The sequence below is a fragment of the Typopeltis vanoorti genome, chromosome 22 (genome assembly GCF_054136105.1).
Source record: "Typopeltis vanoorti isolate ZY-2024b chromosome 22, IOZ_Tvanoo_1.0, whole genome shotgun sequence".
NCBI classification, from domain to species: Eukaryota; Metazoa; Arthropoda; class Arachnida; order Uropygi; family Thelyphonidae; genus Typopeltis; species Typopeltis vanoorti.
The window spans coordinates 25,661,691-25,683,606 of NC_143570.1; the positions used below are offsets into that span (position 1 = coordinate 25,661,691).

Consider the following 21,916-nt stretch of genomic DNA (forward strand, 5'->3'; position numbering starts at 1 on the left):
TTTCGAACACAAAATACGTGGGAGTAAATATTCTTACTCATATGCTTCGTCAATTAACTTTGAAATGCTTTTTAAAGTAATATTCCAAACACTTTAAGCCCAAAAGGAAACCGGGGGAAAAAAAATCACAGCGACTAAAGATTCTGAAAAAGAAAGTTTAATCAGACAAGCTGAGTGGCTTGTGCTAGTTCCTGTGTACACGTGCGCTCGTACTCGATTTCCTTATATGGTAACTAAAAACTGTGATAATCAACAACAAAAAAAATCAACTGTCGCGCAAGTGTTCGCGCACTCAGTAAGAGAAAGGAGCAATGTGGCAGAAGTGAATTGAGCACGCCTGTCAATTCTACTGAAAACGTCATTCAAATGACGTAATCACCTAGAAGTTAACCACTGAGGAAGTTCAAAACTTCCACGTGAGTTGAGTCGTCTGGTGGTTCAACCTGTAATTACGTAACGTGTATGCTTAGACCACGCTAACTTTAACGTTGGCGCCCTCTCCAAACGGCTACAGTTGGGTGTGACTCTCGTGGCGAGCATTTGGATCTGGTGTGTGCGCGCGTTTTTTGTCTTCTATAGAGCATTTTAGTTGTCATTATCATGGCCGAAAACAGAGCTACAAAGTCTGGCTTAGCTGCTGAATCCCATAATAAAGTAAGTTTAAGAAAAACTGTTGAAGGTATTAAATAATTTATGTGTTTTCAAATTATGGTTTGTTGTAATTATGTGATAATTGTCTTACAAGATCCTGTGTTTTGAATTTTAACAGTAATTAAAATGTGCGGGTTTTTTTTTTTTTTGAAAGATTTGAAAACTTTTACCCTTTAAAAAATGTACGTGTATATATATATATATCTCACACGTACATGCTAACAGGTGTTAAACTCAAATGTATGATTAAACTAACATAAAAAATCCAACTAACCGACAATTCTGTTTAGAAATATAGTTTGGAATTATGTAAATAATTTATTTGAAATATTAATTAAATATGAAAATACTGCATTCCCGTTATATTCTAAACGCGGGAATAAGTGTATTCGAAACGTGATCGTATTACGCACTTATCGACAGGAAAAGGCAGATGTGGCCGTTACTATGGTTACGAACCTTTACTTCCTCGATGTTAATTAGTTTGTTCGTTGTACTGCATATATTTTGGAGTATCAAATAACAAGATATTTCATGAATCATGACTATAAGGCACTGTATTGCCATTAAAATCTAATTTACAGAATTGGAAAACAAACAAAAAAGTTTGTGCCGGGTGGGACCAAAGTAAGTAAAGCTAAGAGACCTGTGTTATGGTCTGTTAGTTGCGTGTGTTCTTTGGGCGATTTCCCGTTTTGCGGGACGAGAAACTCGACTTTTCGGAACGGAAAAATCTAGCCTATACTTCCGTGCGAGAGCAGCTAACTTTCCTTCACTTGAAAGTATACGGAATTCGAATCCCGCAAGTTGTTAGTTGTTGAGCAGGTACGTTAGCTACTGGATCATTTCTACTATGATACAGCATATTTTTAACAACGTAAAGGTTCTTTAGAAAATTTTCCTCAGGTATTTAACGGTTTATAATGTTTGTTTTTTCTCTCTCAGTATTTTAGCTTTAAAATGACTGTTTGATATCTGGTTGTGGAATTAACAGACCACAAAAAAAAAAAAAAAAAAAAACTGCAGTCTGTTACTTTGTTCATTAATTTTTCTTATTAGCTAATGATATAAATGGAATGATCATGTAAAAAAAAGAAAATATAAAGAAAAGATTTGCGTTATTGTATCCATTTATTAATTATTAAATAGCAAGAAAATAATAATTAAAAAAATAACTCTTACGATCAAACTATAACTGAAGAGGGCGCTACTAGAACTTGTAATTCTTCGTCAAGCTCTTTTATAAGCTCGTTATCAATGCTCTTCGTCCAAGGATGTAAATGTGGTTAGCTGAGGAGTTACAGGCGAATCAGTTCTAGTTCGGTGCAAATTAAGCTAGATATTAATGAGACAAGGACGAGATTTCGCCATTTGTTTTAAGGGTATAATGAAGGGCCGTACTTATGCACAGGCGCAGGAGGCTCTAGCTGGGTGTCCCGAAACATTAGGGGCTCCGGGAGCACTCTAGCTGCTCGGAATAGTGTAAGTACGACCCTGGGTATGTGCCAAGGAAACGTTTTCAAATTGTCTGGGGATCCTCGGGATTTCTACAAATGTATTTCAATGTAGTTCTAAAGTTATAAAAGCAAACCAAGATTTTTTTTCCCCATTTTTATTTGAAAAATAATATTTTAACCTTATTATTATTAGATATTTTCCAAACTATGATGTACTCAATGTGAACAAGTGATTCAACTTGCATCCTTTGATGTATGTTGATAATACCCCTCTGAGTTAATACCCCTCTTGTAATTCAGGTTAAGTTGTAAATTCATTCTCCTTTTTAATATAAATTACAGTAAATATAACAAAATTATACACATACAGTTTATAAAATGTATTTGATTTTCTTATTATTCTCGGGCTGCGTGAAGTTTGAAAAAACTTACAAAGGAATTATTAAGTTGTACTGGTTTTGTTGTTCAATGAGTGGTCAGCAACTGGAATTCTGGAATCGAGTAGTGAACGTGATCATGGATCTTCGGAGTGTAGTCACATTTTATAATAATATCACTAATTGCATCGGAAAAGAGAGATGCAGATGACGTTATGTTTTTGTTACGTTTAGTTTGATAAATAACAATGTGTTGTATGACGAGTATCACAGGGCTCTTACTTTAGGGCACTGCATTTTAATTTTTATATACTGTATACATTAATAATATAGTGGGAATAGTGGGAATGCTTTGAGGGTCAATATTCAGTTGTTTACTCTCATCGAAAAGTAATAGTAAACGATGCGGATGCAGTGCCCTCTGCTGGAAAAACTGAACAGCAGCTTAAGGGAAAGAACTAGGGGAGAGAGAGAGAATTACAGTTCATTGCAAGCTAAACATCGAAAGTGAACTGATGCACATTTGTGGGTGATGATGGACAGAGAGTTGAAGTTCAGAGCACATATTACAAAGTTTTGAATATAGTAAAGAGAATTGCTAAAGCTGTTAGGACATATAAATCTTACCGCATCTCGACTATTATGTTTAGGAGGCGATGAGAACACTTCGGAAGAGTCCGGAGACGGACAACTAATAACTGAAGTATTTATCAGTTTTGTGAACGCTAGCTATGAGTAAAGATCGAAATACATAGCCTGATGAACAGAAGAAAGAGCGGCTAAGCCTGAAACATATAGTTAGACATGTCAAACTGATGTAGAGGAGATTATTCTGCACGCCCAATACATCTACACATATTCAAATAAATTATTTATGAGTGAACATGCAATAGTGAATTCTCTAATTCATAATATGCAATAGTGAATCCGTAATCATCAAGACCAGAATAATGATCCTGATCCACTTGCTGCGTAGTATAAGAATCTATAAAACAACGTTGACTGGACTGTCATTTCGTGATCTTCACTTTATCTTTATGTCAAAGGTGTCACATCACAGATATCGAAGAGTTCTCCTTATCTCCCTTCTTGTGTATCTTATTCTTTTCACCTCTTCTGACACTTGACGAACGCGTCGCAGTTTTTCACAACGACGCAAGAAGTAGTGCAGTTATTGAGAACAAGCACTCTTAAACGCCCACTATTTCTTGATAAGATGCGTTCTTATGCAACTGAAGTAGTGGGCGTTTTTCAAATATTCCTTTCTTTTTTACCCGTCGGGATAGGAGAAGCAACAGCATGACGACGTGCACATCCACTTCATTTAATTCTTAGCATTTTCTGATGAAAAAAGGGCCTCAGTAAGAAGAACAAAGAATTATTTCTTTCTCCAGAAAGCGATGACCCCTCTTTCCTTCTCTAGGAAGACAAAGAAACCTTGTCGTTTGTCCAGTTTTTTAAGAGGTAACTTATTCAAGACTCATTAATCATACATGTCATCCAGTAAAGAGAGGCGGATGACAAATATCGCCATCTCGGGGTACCTAATCCTAATACTGTATTGTCTGAAATTGTGTGGGTTCTACGTCCGATTTTATTGAGCTTATGGGAAGAATAATCCAAGTTTTCTGGGTAAAAAAAAAAAAAAAAAAGAACCCCGCTTGTCCTAGCCAGAGATCGATTTACTCGGAAACCAGTCAAAGAAAGGCTTAGAAAAGTTCCTATAGTCGGAATCGAACTTAGGCTACTCTTTCTTCGATCGACCTAGCGCTATGGACGTACACGCCGCTTCTACTGAGCTGCACAGGCGCATTTCTTGTTAAATCATAGGAATATGAGTTACTTATTAAGATTTTCCCATATTTGTTTTTGTATTATCATATCAACCAACTATACGTTATGTATTATCCTTTAGTTCTCGATCAATCTTTCAGATTATGCTGAAATGTTAAGTTTGTACAATTTTAATAACATTCACACATTTATTCTGTTGACGTCTTGCATTTTCTTACTTGTCACAGGAATAGCTGAAAGAAACTATACAAATCTTCCAGTTTAACATCTGCCACTGTCATTTATTCCACAAAGGAAATAGTCCTAACTTTTAGGACTATTACGTTAGGTCGTTTAGTCCAAAATTTCTAAAAATTGGTGTACAGCCAGTCTCTTCTGAAAGCCATCACCGATAGCTGGCCCAAGACTTTCAGGGATTTTCATAGGCATCCAGGGAGGAGAGTATAGTAGACAATTGTCACTATTTCGAGGTTCCTAGCCTTCACACCATATATTATTGTCTCTAATGGTGTGAGTTCTACGGTTGATTTTTCTTGTTTCTCAGATTAAAAACCCGAGTTATTGTGAGAAAAAAAATGAAAACAGATGTGTAGCTTCAAGAATTGTGGCTGCATCACAACTTTTTCTGTAGAGGAATAAATCTGGACTAAGTCTTTGGGAATTTAGTCATTTACGCAAACTGACAGGAAAGACAGTAGGAATGTGATCAGGAAATAATTAGAATAAAAAAAAATTGTGTATGTGTGTGTACATACATACATACACGTCTTATTTACCTTTGTTTTAAACTTAAGTTCTGCAGAACGCTTACGCACAATGCTTGTAATGTTAAGCCTAACAAAGAAACAAACTGCCACATGGAGAGAACGAAGAAATATGATTTTACATTACGAAATCGTAAAGAAAAGATGAACATTCTTGTCGAAAACATGCTTTTCTTGTGAGCCAGCAGTTGTTTTGTTCGTGTAGAAAGATCTCACTGCAGTTTATATATTGTATCCATGCATTACATTTACGAAATATAAATTATAATAATCGTATGATGATACACGGCCGAGTCCCCTTTACGGGGAGGTACGGCACCACCTCAGTCCCCCCAGATTTTATCCGGGCTCCGGAACCGGCATAGGCTGACGAATCAGACCTATGGCTGGGTCAGTATTCCTGACTGTAATCCGTGTGTATTCACTGGACCGGTTTGCCTGCCTGAGGGATGAAAAACCCCAGATAAATTACGAAATAAAAAAAGACTGGTAGCGAACAGTTGTGTTTTAAACAGTTAGTGAATAGATTATTTATTTCAAAAAAAAAAAAATGAACTCTTCGAATAGCACATTAATCCAAAAATTAAAAAGATGAATACCATCTTTAGTACACCCATTGCACTAATTAGGTGGAAGATGATGGTGTGGGACAAGATGAGAGACCACCGCTCCGCCTATTGGAGGCCCGGAAAAAAAAAAAAAGCGTAGTTTACCAGTCGAAAGCGACTCGAGAACTGGATCGAAAGTATGTTTGGAAACACTCTCCGCATGCTGCAAATTGCTATCCTTTGATGTTACACTGAAATACCGACAGTACTGATCGTAAATCATAGCATAGCAACTGCACACATGCGCATTCTGTCACGATGTTTGGCTCATGCGCACGTTTTCCTGCGCTTATCTCATAGCTTACAAAGAAAGAGAAAAATACTGGTATTTATTTAACATTTCGAAAATAAATTTTTATAGGTATGATTTTTTTTTTCATCGAAATTCCTACATAAGTATGCCAGATTTTTTCTGAGGTTTACTTGAAGCAATCTTGAACATCTTAAATTAGAATGATTGAAGAAATATGATATACAGGGCCTCTCTTCTCCCCACATTGCTCAAGATAAAATTACTTCTCTCCTTTTAACTTTGAAACCCTATAACGCACGGAACTGGCTGTAAACAACGAAGTGGTTGAAAAATACACACACTTGGTGAAAAATCACCACTGGTTTTTTAAAATAAATGTCGTTCGGTAATCTTTTTTTTTTCTTTTTCTTTGAGACGTATTTATGAAATAACATATTTACAAACCGTAATGATCCCGTCTTTTACGTTACAAAAATTCTTCCCCCCCCTCCAATGTGACCTTGGGGAATCATGGCCTACGTATTGTTTAAGTAGGCGTTCAAGTCAATAGTTCATGGTCTGTGTCTCTTTCACGGTCTCAAAATGAAGAAATCTGTCTTAACGCGTGACGCACCCCTTCGGTATGTGTGTGTGACGCTTGCGGATATTGTACACCGAAAATATCAAAGAGCCCCTTTAATTGTCGTACTCATTGCCAGTTAAAGTGTTCAATTACGATGTTGACATATTGGAGAGGAAGATAATTTCTTAAGTCGGTCTCTTTCGTAAACCCTTAGTAGTAAGCGTCGTACTCAGCGGCTATATCTTTTGGCAAAAACGGGCACTCCTTCTATGTTGAAATCTTGAAATACTGCATAGAGATAATAGGGTGAATATAAGAAGCTTACATTTTCAGAGTGCTTTTAAAAAAATGAAAGAATGGACTTTTATCCAAAGAGGGTTCAGACAACTCCCACTAAATTAGTTTTTCTAAGCTAATACCTTAGGGTAGTACAATGGGAAAATAATCCATCCCATTCTAACTAACTCCGTAGGTCCTACTTATAAAGTTGTGATCTTTTGGTGCAAATTCACAATAATTCTGTTTCTTTATGGCTGTAGTCAATCATTGACGTCTGATTGTTGAAAGAAACATTTGCTATGCACAGAAAAGCTGAAAAACAAGTAATTACACGTATAGCTGCAAATAATTAGGAATTCTTCTGTTTAATTGTTGTTTTCAATTTTTATGTGTTCAAACACGAGGGGGAAGTCTGCGCGGTTAGCCTAGTGGCTTTGCGCTTCGCAACCATATGGACTTTAATTATCCGAATTTAAATATATGCCTGGGGAAGGAGTGTTCTAGGTTCGATTCCCGTCGACGTGAAGAGCTGAAGGGTCTTCCTCAACCATAGCCAAGTTAGCCGATCTTGGGAGTGGACAGCAAGGTTTTTTACCCCGCAAACAGGCAAACCAACCCCGTGAACACACACGGATGCAGCCATGAATACCTAAGACCAGGGGTTGCCAAACTTCTTTGGCCGTCGATCCCTTCAAGAGTTTCTTGACTTTTTATCGACCCCCCTCTATTTTACTATTACTTAATTATAATAGGACAAGCAAAAAAAAAATTATATTATATTGTATGTATAATATAGTATATATTAATATAGTGGCTTAACGTCAAGGCGATACGTTTTTGTTTTTGACGTCCTTCTTAACATTGCATATTTGATAGGAGGAATAAATAATATATAAAATATAAAATTTAATTTAGATAATAAAATAACAATAATACAATCTTCCTTATATATATGAAAATAAGACTTAAAAGAGTCAATGGGCTTCACTTCGGCACTTTAACATTATTTAAATGAAGGGGATATCAAATTCCAGATTCGGCATGAAACGCCTTTGATTCCGATCCTTGAGTTTCTTATTCGACTTTGAAATAATGTGGGATTTGATATCCCCTTCGTTGAAATAATGAAAATAAGACTTTTATTAACTTAGTATACAATTTACTAACGTTGTCAATGTGAAGGGTGTGCTTCGTGACTCTTGACAAGATTAGAAATGTTGAGTTCAAAATTAGTAAGTTTAGCCTTAAATCGCCACGGAATTCTATATCTAGCTTATTTCTTTGTTTTGTTAAAATGGAATTAACATGACTGAAACCAGCTTCAACCATGTACGCGCCGGCCGGACGGGAACCACCGACATCAGTTTATTGGTAAATACGTCATTTTGGCCTACTTGATTGGCCTCCGTAACTATTTTCATGACCCTGTTCGATCTTATAGGTCCTATTCATGTCACTGTTCCCACATTCAGCACGGAGGTAATCTAAGTTAACCGAGTTAAATATTACCCATACAATGATGTCTTATATTTTTCTATAGACCCCTGGGGGTCGATATTGACCACCTTGGCGACCACTGCCTAAGACGATCCCTCCAGCCATAGGTCTGAATTGTCAGCTATGCCGGTTCCAAGCCGGATAAAAATAGGGGGGGGATTGAGGTGGTGCCGTACCTCCCCATAATAGGGGCTCACGGCCATAAATAAATAAAACGAGAGGGGAAAAAAGCCCATTTTCTAAAATCATTTCTTACAGTAAAATTCTACTCCACTTCAAAGTTCTATTTACACGAAACTTCGAAAAGTTGGATCTGCTGTCTTCACTATTTCACAGGTTACTAACCAATGTTCCTAACTCCGATAATCCTATGTTCCTAGCATATTCACTAAATTCTATAAAATAATAGTCCTTATTAAGGATTTTTGCGGAAAAAAAGTTGAGAAGCATTATTACTACATCGTCCAGATCTACGTAGATCCGATGGACTGTCTTTATTCTCACTGTGGAAAGATAATACGTCGACACAGTGAGAGAAAACTGAATTAATAAAAACTATTATTATTTTACACAATCTAGTTTATGTTAATTTAATTTGAAACGGTACAATATATGAGCCTGGAACAGACCAATATGTTCTATATCCGTAATGATGGTAAAAATATGTAACGACACGAAATATGACAACTGTGTTCTGAGATAATATTAAGATTTACAAGAGCAAGAAGTATAATATACTCATCGGACGCTAGAGGTCAAAGTCGATCGATGAATTTATTTTATTTTATTTTTTTTAAGCGCATGGATGCTACACTTTGTGCTAGCTATTGAAACACCACCTGATAGTCCTTACCTGAAAAGCCCATATTAATGCTTCTGTTTTTTAGACGGGATGTGAGTCCCTATCTTTTCACCCACTGAAGCGGAAAAGGGAAAAAAACGGATGATATAGGCCATAAAGTTTAGATCCGCTACATAATAATGACAACAAACACAGTTTAGTATATTGCATTTATGAAAAATCGTAGTTTCGCACAGCTTTAATCCTTGATACATGTCTTCACTACCATTCGAAAGATATCATTGGTAATTTAGTTGTTATAGTAATCGTAACAATCGATGATAAAGCTGTGTCCTTTAGTATGAAGTTTGCTTTGTTGTCTTAAAAGGCGATTATCTCTAGTTCATAAGACAGTTTAATTCTAACGTAAGAGACCCAGTAAATTCAAGTAAGCACATTACTTTGTTGTTTTTGACGCATACGCAAACATTGTGATAAGGAAATTGTTTGCCGGAATTCCACGAGAATGTTTATTAGCCGCACGGGATTCCATTTTGTACTCTTGTTCCCAATTCTCGCGAAGCCTAAACTAAACACGTTTCTGATAACCAACCATTTTCCTGCAATGCAAGGACTTGTAAAGCAACAGACACTTCAATAAAATATGTGCTTACGTGGCTATCGCTAGTACGTGTACTGAAACAGCCCACGACCTCCAAAGGTCAAAAGGGACCAGTAGTTCCTGAATGCAGACGCAAACAGATAAGGTCCACTTTGGAAATCAGGGAGGGCGACAGGAACTTCCGCTGAATATTCAACTATGCAGCAACAGTAGATTAAAATTCCCGATACTTAAACATCCGCTTAATGTTGTAAGGTGCGCACTTTTATGTGTTCTGGCAGTGGCAAATACGGACACTCAATTGGGATATTTTGGTGGGACCTTCTAATTTAAATTATAAGTTATCTGGAATGGAATGCTATTAAACAACATTAAAAATTAAGTAATACATTTATTGATTATACTTAAAAAAGAAAGAAAGAAAGAAAGAACGAATGAAATTAAATTAATTATGAAAAAAATATCGATTTTTGTTTAGCAAACGTTTCCAAAATTTTATCATCTTATTCTTCCTCTGGGGAATCAAAACAGGCAATTGTAATAAGTCTTAGATACAGTTGTAGGGCGCAAAATCCAAAACACCAACCCAACAAGACAATTTAAAGTCAAATCAGTCCTGAAGATATTTTCAGGCGCAAACTTTGTTCGCTTACACTTGGATAAAGGATTAAACTAAATTTATTATAGTTTAATAAATTCCAACATCTTTTTCTAAATCCAGAGTAATTTAATAATAAGGTGGTACACCGGTTGGCGACTCGTATAGGTAAATATGACCCTCTCCATTGCTTCTGCCTTAGTGTCACCACTCTGGGTCTGCCTCCCACTGACGAGACCTCAATAAAGGTCGAAACCAGACGAGTAGTGGCCCCTTCCCTTAATGCATAGCAGTATACATGTCCGCAAGGAGTGATGAGAGCTTGGTCCACCTTTGCTGCGAGTTGCCAAGGGATGTACCACCTTACCTCAGTCCTGGAGATATTTTCAGGCGCAAACTTTGTTTGCTTACACTTGGATAAAGGATTAAACTAAATTTATTATAGTCTAACCAAGTGAAAATAAACTTCGAATGGTAATACGAATTTGTGAGGTGTGCATCAGGTTGGAGAATTTAATGTATTCTTAGTTCAGTGAATTTTCATTCTGCGTAGATAGCTTCGCGCACTTACTTCGGAATGATGTATCAGTTTGTACAGTATTATTCTCTTTGTACAGATGCATAGTTTATTAAATGTTGCTTCCGTGTCTGAGTTTACAACTTCCGCCCTCTACCTCTACTGTATATATGAATCTCTACCTCTACTGTATATATGAATAAGTACGATGCACTTCCGGTTTCCTTAGTTTTATGAATAATATTCCCGCGGCGTTTTACTAAGTAACGAAGCTCCCCTCGCCCAATTAACTTTGCATTGCTAATACCCTTTCTGATAGAATGACACTGTTAGGTGAGGCACGAGTATTTTTTTCAGCAAAACATATTCGTGCATTTTTCATACTAACAGAATTATACTGTTTTGCTTCTGTTCCGTGCAACCAAGATGCAGCTAGCGCAACCTGGCGTCGAATATTTTTGCTATAAAATTCATTAGTCTTAGCATCGTTTTTATAGCAAAAATATTCGATTGTTGATAGTTGATTTTCGCCTCTTCTTCTGGAGAAAATCAATATTTAAAGAAATGAAACCAAAACTGCAAGAGCAAGCCTTTAGACTGAAAACAATTCCAGCCACGTTTTGCATGTGACTCAGGTTATTTACAATCATGTGATTCGTGTTGCATCTCTCCACTTTGAATGCTGTCGGCTGCAACTACAAATGGGCTGCATTTCGAAAATGCGAAGTTTCTGTAACAATGCTTATGGGGATGCTTTTGTCATTTTGATGTGTAGAATACGCCTTTGAAGTTTATGACAGGGGTGTATCATAAAGGCTGTGTACTTTGGTAAAGTGTAAGGCGTGTACTATATTGAGAAAACTGTTCTTCAGGAGGCGTCTAAGTTTTCAGATGTAGGGGTGGAGGATACTTCCAGGATGTTATACTACTATACAAGGACTTGATGAGACAACGCCCGAACTGAGGTGTGTAAATTTGGTTTCCTGGTTTTCGCAGAAACTCTAAAGTGGATCCAGAGACAAATCACTGTGGTAATATTAGTACCCGGGAATGATGGTTATGTGAAGTAGGCGAGGAAAATAAATTGCAGAGTTTTAGTGGATAGGTTGAAGAAGGAGAGTGATAAAAGAGAGAATTTTATGTTCATGAGTGCAAGAGAAGAACAGAATACCATCCCTGACAAGTTTATGCGAGTATAGATACTTGGTGAATGAGGTCTCCTTCATGGAGGCTTCTTAATAATAATAATATAAGAAAATTCGCACTGTGGAAGTGGAGCCGATTTTACACTGTGTATAGCAATAGCTTCACTTTCTGTGTATTTCATAACGAAAAAGAAGACACACCCAGTCTGCTTGCATTCGATTTAATAATTTGACATTCCAACACTAAATGCATGGGCGTTTATTGTAACAGCGTGCGTCTTTGAATACTAAAAATTAATGATTGTCGTAGCACATTACTTATAAATATAATAGTGGAGCCATTAAAAATATTAACGGGATATATGCAAGAGTGAAGTTAATGATTTACCTTTCTACATCTAGCCTACATGTTATTGCTTATTCAAATATGCAGTTGTCGCTTTTCTATAACAAAGCAGTTATTTTGCTGTTGCTGTTCTATTTAATTTATATAATTCCTCTCAACTTGTTCCATTATTGCTTTACGAGCGTCGATAGACGACGAGACGCCCTCTGGGAGAAACTTTCCCATCCGCTTTTCACAGCGCATGCGCAGATAGGTATTAGCGCTATAATTATGCTGGTGCGTAAGAAATACCATGATATATTATTATTATTATATCCCGACTTCGATCGAATCTCACCTGGTATTGATGTTTGCAAAACGCTTTTAACAGAGGCTAACCATGGAAATTAATACCGGCTTTTCTGATGAAAAATCACTACTTGTAAGTGATTTTCATCGCTCAGTATAACTATACTTACTCTGTAGTCCTCAATTTGGAGAGGGGGAAAAATAAAATAAAACAACTCATAGAAGTAAAAGTTACTCAAAGAAATAATTAACAGAAGAAATAAATCTTGAAACGAGCCCACGTACAAATCCATATGGGTTATAAATCTCAGTATGGATGGTTTAACAGACAACCACGTAAATAATTATAGTGCAAGACTAGACAGACAAGGAAACTTAATCTGTAGGGGAAAACCTGAAATTCAACTGACCTGATGGAATTTGCTGTCATTTTACAATTTATTATTAGACACTATGAGTGGGAGAACTTGTAAAAGTAATAACTAGGTCGTCTGAGAACTTGTGGTTTTACTGGTATTTTTGAGACAAATATTTTAATAAGATTTCTATAATAGATTCGATTTGACTATATGTTACTTTTTTCAACAGTGATTGAAATGCTAATCCAGAAATTCACTAAAAAAAAAAACTGTTGCAGCAGTGGAGCAAGCAATTAAGAATTTTAATAAATGTATAGTCGAGTTTTATTGATATTTTCTTATTGCTAAAATTGTACATTTTTAGATAGTGGCACTTTTCAAAGTAGATGGTGGCGCCATCTGGGGTAATAATCGCGCTCTTTCCGAAACCTCGATGACGTATTAACCTAAAATGTATTATCGTCTGCTTAGTGATAAATGCTTCAATTTTTAATATTTTTGGTGCCATTGCAGTCACTTGTCACTAATTTTCAGAACTTATTGGTCTACAATATTTTATCACTGTTTTCTTTTTTTAATTTTAATCAGCTGTTTAACATATACTCGTATTTTGGTGGATTTCTCTATTTTAGATACGCAAATATTCAACTTTCTCTCCGCTATACATACATTGCTAATTATATTAATCAGGTATTCCTATATTTGATTTTACCGTTTACTGAAAATTGCACCTAAATAATTAATCTAAAATCGTCTTATAAATTCTGCCAGTTCGCACTGAGAAATGTAATTGAAGTCTTCTAGTTTCTTAACTTTTTTCATAGTTGTAGCTCTTACTTTATTTTACTATAACTTCGTTAATGTGTCGCGAAGATTTGTACCCGATTTATTTAAAACAGATATCCATCTCCATTTAGTAAAGAACTCAACTGTCCTCTATTTTAATGAGATTGCTTAATTATATTATCTGTAAATATTATAAATAACAGTGGAGACAACAATGTCGAACAGTTGTTCTTGACATGATGTTAGGGCCTCCCTCGATGAGTCTGTCGACTCCTTGGAGTTGACCGGAACAATAATAACAATAATAATAACAATAACGACGTAAAATCGTCTTCCTCTGAACCTCCATTTCTACTTAAAAGTTATTTGTGGTAGTATGGTTTCATTTATTCGATACAGTTCAACTATTCTGAAGTGTTTCCTCTTGGCACGTTATCATGTGGCTTTTTCTATAAAACTTAAATACATATCACAGATGGTGGGCAGTAGATGGCTCTGATGTAGAGGTTTGGTGTAGTGGTGGAGACGAAGAGTTGTACAACAGGTGTCCTCCCGCGATGAGTCTTCGGACTCCTTGGAGGTGTGTCACGAATAATAATAATAATAATAATAATAATAATAATAATCACTGTTGTATTCTCTTGGTCTGTTTGTCTTAAAAGTAAAAATTCTAGTCATTAACCTCTATTCGTCCTGAATAGGACTGGTTTTGCAGCAAGTTTACTTTCAACTACTTTTTTTTAACTCTTCTCAAGTATTCTTGTGTAATTCTTACCTAATACACTTCATAGTGAAATTCTGCTATAATTTCCACATTCAACTTTATTTTTCGTTTTGTATAGATTAGACTGGTTGGAAGGAGCTCTACCAACTCCCTTTGGGAAACAAAAGGCATTAGAGGATTTAATTTATTTTATTTTGTAGATTAATGTAGTAAGAATTCTGTTATAATTACAGGGATTCGATCTTTTTACGCATCCTTCCAAATTATGCATTTTGGTTACAGTGTTTTTTGTTTGGTTGGTTCTAGTTCGTAGATTTTTTTTTTTTTTTTTTCCATCGCCTGTCGTGACAGCCTAGTTTGCTTATTGGAGTTGTGAAGGAGCAAAAAGAAAGTTAACTAATTAAATCAATGTTGAGAACCACCGATCTAAAGAGTCAAATTTAGTAAACGTCGCCAAACACACACACACACACACACACACACACACACACACACACACACACACACACACACACACACACACACACACACACACACACACACACACACACACACACACACACAGAAGGAGAGAGAGAGAGAGAGAGAGAGAGAGAGAGAGAGAGAGAGAGAGAGAGAGGTGTTTACTACATTTGTATTATATATTAAACACTCAGGCCACAGATTGTATGATGAACCTTCTTCATGGTACGCCTTTCTACTGGCCCAAAGCAAGTGGAGAATGCTCAAGTTATCTTCAATACTTCAGACCATAATAAAAAGAAATAAATAGAACGGAAATGATTAACTTTCTTCCATATGAAACAAGAAGCTCGTCATGATTTTTTTCCTTCTGTAGATGCGCTTTTTAACATATGACGTAGTGTTTACTGCAGATTTAATTTTCACATGTTGCCTTGCCTATTGAATCATATGACTCCTCGGCGTAATCTGATTCTCAAAACTCAGGGTTTCTACAGCAACTAATCCTTACTACTGTAATATAATTATACTGTCCTTTTTCTTGTGAGAATATTTGTGACATGGCTATAGTTGTACGCGTATTAAAATTTCGAATTTATGTTGTTTAGTGTTACATAAAGAAAACTAAGATCGTAAACTAAAAGACAGAGAGATAGAACACGAAGAGTACCATTTAATATGTTCGCACTATATTTGCAAATAATAATTGGATGTGGATATATTTGCCTAAAAACTTGAAACGCATGGAAGTAGTCTAACTTTTTTCTGCCCTATTTTTCTTTTTTCTAACCTCCTAAAATGCACTTGCATAAAATTTTCAGTCGTATTAATCTCTTTTTGATACAGCTGTTTATAACTTTCTGTAGGCTTTTTTTTTTTTTAACGTGCCATGCTTAGCATACATATACTGCTACCAGAGACACATTTTTAATGTGCAACCATACTATCGATTCCATTATATTTATTTATACACTTAATATGATTTTCTTTGGCAGTTCAATATTTGCTTCATCATACTTATTCGACGTAAGTATTTTTTTTTTGTTTTATTTCATAGTTTTTAATTGTGTTTCGTGTAAATATTTTTGTCGTATGTATTTCACACGAATTTTGGGGAAGTAATTTATCATGTATTAAAACTAATACTAAACTGTGGTCTACATTTGACCACACCACAAAATAATAAATTTAAATTTCGTCTTAGAAGTACCGGTTTTTGACTGAAAGTATCATCGCAATATTAAAATTAAAAAAAAAAAAATAGATAGCCACAAATAGTTATCTTTTGTCTTTTTCAACAGATATTTCAATGATTATGTTAATATTTATAAACATTTTGAATAATTAATATTTTCATCTAACAGATTCAGTCCAAATATGATGCTGATCTGGCAGCCACTGTTCTCCAGTGGATGAAGGACATTATGCATCTAGACATCGATGTATCTGGAGATAAAGATAGTTTCTATGATACGTTAAGAGATGGGACTGTGTTGTGCAGGTAAGCTGATCACTCATGATACAATTAATAGCAGGTTAACTTCACAAAATAAATCAGTGTTTTAGCATTCCAATATTGATAGTATATTTTAGTAACTTTTTTTTTTCAATTTCTTTTTCTAGACTTATCAACACTCTTCAACCGGGTAGTATTCCAGACAAGAAAATTAACACCACCACAATGGCCTTTAAGTGCATGGAGAATATTAACCTCTTTCTTGACAATGCCAAGAAACTAGGCGTGCCAGCCGAGGAGACGTTTCAGACTGTAGATCTGTGGGAAAAACAAAATCTGTTATCTGTTTGCATCTGTTTACAGTCCTTAGCGAGGAAAGTAAGTGTCCGCTTACTGTTAAAACTCGAAACTAACTGTAAACGAGGTTAACACGCTGGCATTTTTCTTTTTTCTAATTTTAGAAAAGAAGTAATAGATATCCTTTGACACTGTCGTTTGAAATAATGTAACTAGGAAAAATATGTGTTTTCTTTGTAATTAAATATGAGATTCAGGTTTTTTTTTTCTTTGTTTTAGGCATCAAAATTTGGATTGAAGAGCATTGGACCAAAAGAAGCTGATCCAAACGTTCGCCACTTTACCGATGAACAGTTAAAGGCCGGCGACACTGTTATAGGCCTTCAGTATGGCTCTAACAAAGGAGCCACTGCCAGTGGTATTAATTTTGGCAATACGCGACACATGTAAACATATTTGTACAACTTCACAAAAAAAAATTACAATCTTTCCACAATTTTTTATATATATACGCTTATTTTTCATAAATGACCTGTTCACGCATTCCAGTTAATTATTTTTCAATTTTTTTTTTTAAATAAGTGCAAGCAATCCACTAAAAATAAAACTTTTATTTAAAAAATTAAAACGAATCAACATTATTTCTAAGCAAAAATGCTATATTCGGTAATCAAAATTGAAGACGAAACAAACAAAATTAGCCAATTGTATCTGAAAATTTACAAATGTCTTAAAATCATCTGAGATGTACATTTAATTTATATATGCTATATTAGCAGCATTCCTTATACATTATCTTTGTATGAACACTTGTTGATTTTTTTATATTATATTCTTATGTTTTCATATATTTCAGTGATGCCAATTGTATGTACTTTATTTCTTGTTACTCTCTGACTTGGGAGTATATTAATAAATTGGATGTTTTGTCTTTTATGAGTTGCCAGTGATTGTTTTCATCCAGTTTATGTAAAAATTATCATGTGACTTTTTTATTCTTCAACCTTCGTTTTCTGCAATAAACATCTGTAATGTCAGTTTCATATTTCTGAGATTTAATATTTTCATATATATATATATATATATATACAGCATTATATATTTTCTTACATATACATCATTTCATACGATTATAAAATATATCTATATTTTATTTTCAAGAACACGTTCTTGAAAATAAAATTTCTACTTTCTCTATGAGTTAGAGGTATTTTTCCTCCAAAATCAAATCAGGTTTATTTATTTTATTATTTTTTTTTTTAATGTCATTCCTATTCTGAAAGGTTGTTGTTAGCCAATAGTACATTAGTTACTGTCAGTGAACTGTTTTTTTTTTTTTTTTTTTTTTTTTTTTTTTGCATGTATGAGGACTCCGATATGCTGAGTAGCACTAGAAAAAAAGTTCCTTGAATTATACAGTGAGCTCAATTTGTTATTATCACAGGTCGAGATTCATAAACGAACTTATAATTTTAAAACAAATAAACATATATCTATGAATGTAACGGATACACAGATTGCAGTAATAATAATAATAATAATAGATTACTTTATAAAGGGCAGTTGGAAACTCACATAAAACCATAAAATGCAAAATAAAGTAGTAGGATATTGTTGGATAATTGTTTAGAGCAGGCGTGGCCAACTTCATTCTATACGAAGGCCAATATATGATGAGTGGTAGGGTCATAGGCCGCACGCTTTTAGACAGAACTTAGATAAAAATAAACTCTGCATTTTTTCAAGGCAATAGTTATATGTATTGAATTACTATATTTGTTAAATCATTAACAAATATAGTAATTCCTTACTACTGGGAGAATAATATAAAATACTTGATTGATTTAAATATAAGTTGTTAAATTAAATTTACGTATTTCTGGTTTTTTTACATGTAACACAACTTAATGAGAACACTGTGGGCGTTCATGTGCGGCAACAAGTTCATCAAAGTCGATTTTCAACGATGATGACGAATTCGTAACAAATCCTGACGGTGTCGCATTTCATTGGGTTGTTAACTAACGTCAGTTGTGGCCGCATGTCACCGAAGTCAAAAAATCGCTTACTGAATTGCTCCAAAAGTTGGTCTAACATTGGCACAGAAAACTTGAAGTCAATGTCATGGCTCTCCATAAACTCCCTGCAGGAAGGGAAATGTAACAGTTTCCTCTGATTACGGCGAATTTAAAAACCTTCCGTCGACTGATGAACTCATCTAGGTGTCCAACTAAATCTGAGATTGTTTGGTTATGGCTCTGTAACTTCGTTGAGTTCATTCATGTGGTGTGTGATGTCTGTTAGAAAGGCGAGTAACCTGTTAAAATGAGGATCACATAGTTTTTGATTGGTTCTTTGTTTATCTTCTCGTGTTCCTCTAAAAACTTTTATTTCCTTTTTCAAACCAAAAAAAAACGTTTCAAACAGTTCCCTCTGCTTAGCCAACGTACTTCTGTGTACAACACTAAATCATCATATTCTGCCTCCATTTCTGTTAGAAAAGAAAGAAACTTGGGTGTCAAGACCCGATTTCTGCTCTTAATTAGATTCACGTACTTCATAACATCCTCTATCTCCAGAATATTACCACATAAAGCTTCCTGATATATATAATGCAGTGCAATACACGGCAATTGATTCCAGCCTTCCTTAGTAAGCCAACTAAGCCTGTTTGGGTACCACGCATTGATTAGGCGCCATCTGTCAAAATAGCTATGCGATTGTTGATGTCACCAGTGCCATTTACAACCTTCATAACTGTATCATAAATATCTTGACCTTTGGCTATGTTATGCAATAACTCTCATGCTAGTAGCTCTTCATTAATAACAAAGTCTTTGGAAACTTCGAACGAAAATTAGAAGTTGAGCTGTATCTGTTATGTCACTTGATTCATCCAGAGCCAATAAGAAGTAAGCTGAATCTGTAATAACACTTTTTAATTTATTTAATATGTGAGAACCTATTTCCTCGACTCTTTTTGTTAGTTTGTTTTGATAGTGGGACGCTTTCAAACTCACTGGCAATTTTATCTTTCCCAAATGCACGTACCATTTTCACAGAACAGTTTTACAAATTCACCATCAGATAATGATTTTTTTTTTTTTTTGCTTTTGCTATCTCTGCGCTTACAACGAACGATATCAAGAGTGAGCTTTTTTGTATTGATGTTGGTTTAGTAAAAACAGATTTCTGAGCACTAACCTTTCTCTTCAAAATTACGTACAATTTTAATAAGTACTTGTCCAACGTATTCTTGGTATGTAGGTGGCGTTTGAGGTTATATTCCTTGTGCACAGACAATACTTGCAAACACACAAGGCACTGTGGTTTGTTGTCGTTATTGTTTATGAACAAATTCATTTTCCCATTTCTCCTGAAATGACCTATTTTCTTCACAGATCTTACGTTTCTTACTCATAGTACACAAAGGCTGAAGTAACTGACCAAGGGACACAAACGGCAACAATAACACTGTTAACTGTGAAACAGTCTCTGCAACTGATCACTGTAACCAGAGCAGAGCAAGTGACTTTCAATGTTGCGTTACTCTGGAGAGCATAGTGCCTTGTGTGTTTGCAAGTATTGTCTGTGCACAAGGAATATAACCTCAAACGCCACCTACATACCAAGAACTCGCACAGAGAAGCAGTAGATTTTATAAATTGAGTAATCTTTTTAAAGCAATTTTGATTCCTTGTTGAGAATATACATTGTTTCCGTCATCAGAAATAATGAATATAACTAGTATATCAATCAGAAAATCTGCCAGATAATAGCTAAATTGATAATACATATAATTTAATATAGTTTTTATCCTGCTGTTGGCCACCTATGGTGTAGAGCAGGGGTCGGGAACTTTTTTGAACCAAAGAGCCATTCCACAAAAAAAAAAACAATTAATTAAAACAAAGTTTTGGGAGCCGCAACTTCAATTCGATTTTTCCTGGTGACTCAAAGTTGCAGTTAGTTCAAACCTAGGTAAATTTGTTTTTAATTCAGTACTTCCAGATATCAAATATCATATAGTATTTAGTAAATAAAGTGTTGAGAGTTGTAGGAAAACAAAATCTATTTTGATATCCAAAAATTGATCAAATGTTTGATTTGGAGATAACATCCAAGGAAGTTAATGCCATCCTTTCCGATTCATTGGACTTTTTTAGAATTGCAACGCTGAAATGAAGAAAAATAATAAGGCTATGCAAACCAATTTTCTAATACAAAAAATACTGAATAAATTTGTCTACACAAATGAAATTATTTATCTTTTTTTCTGTTATTGCATTAAAATGCAGAATTTTAATTATCGGGCACCCCACGACCGAATGTTTGAGATGCTTACAACTGTGTAAATACTTAAGACGTCTGGAGATGAAATATAACAGCACCCTTCATACATTACAGATCTTGCTCCTCCTACTATCATCTATTAGAATTGTTCAGAAGTGTTTTGAACTCTCTAATGAATAACAGGGGACAAAGGCGAGAATGTCCAGCTGAAAATTCTTCTCATTTTCTGAGACAAAAACTAGTGTGCCTATCAATCTAGTTTATTCAAAATAAGTATGGGAAAGTTGAAAATGATTCCATTGTGCTGTGTATACTGTTATTATGCCACTTTTAATAAATTCATCCCAACGTACACTCATAACAATCACACTGATTTTGTTTGCGCTTTATTTTTATTTATTTTTTAAGGGATAATAACTTTATCATTTCAATCTAGGCTCTGGAAATCTTAGTAACTATTTTAACATAAATAGTATGAAAGAAAATTTTAAAAAATATCACTTTTTGTGATATCCAATGAAATACATGTTTTCATTTTTACCGTAACTTGTTCATATAATTTCATACAATAAGAAAAAAAAAGAAAAAGAAACTGAAAAAATTGCAAAGTATCGTTAGTTACAAATCGAAGTTGAACGAATTTGGCAAAAGACAACGAAACTTGTTCCCATAATAACAGGTGCTTTAGGCGCCATCCCCTGAAAAAACATCTAGAAGCACTCGATTTAGATGGATTAAAAATCGGGCAGTTGCAAAAGGCCGCTTTATTCGGCACAGCATTCATATTCAGAAGGTATTTCCACAATTCATAGGCCCTTGAGTAGGGCTCGAATTAGTGAAATGAAATATAACCAGCCTTTTACTTAAGACAGAGAAAGCTAAGGAAAATCTCCTTCTTACATTAAAAATTCAAAAGACTTCGTCTCCAAAATTAAAAATATAAACTCAAGAATTCAGATATTACAGAGAGCTTTGATGTAATGGCACTCTTCACAGATGT

General features: G+C 34.9%; 1 protein-coding gene across 1 annotated transcript; it reads left to right on the plus strand.

The window, feature by feature from the left end:
• Positions 1–431: 431 nt before the first annotated feature.
• LOC150094249 (myophilin-like) lies at positions 432–17,666 on the plus strand. The gene is made up of 4 exons (XM_090411805.1): positions 432–654; positions 16,235–16,371; positions 16,494–16,704; positions 16,903–17,666. The coding sequence occupies exons 1-4, from the start codon at positions 601–603 to the stop codon at positions 17,071–17,073; spliced, it is 573 nt and encodes a 190-aa protein (XP_090267931.1). The 5' UTR covers positions 432–600; the 3' UTR covers positions 17,074–17,666.
• Positions 17,667–21,916: the final 4,250 nt, after the last annotated feature.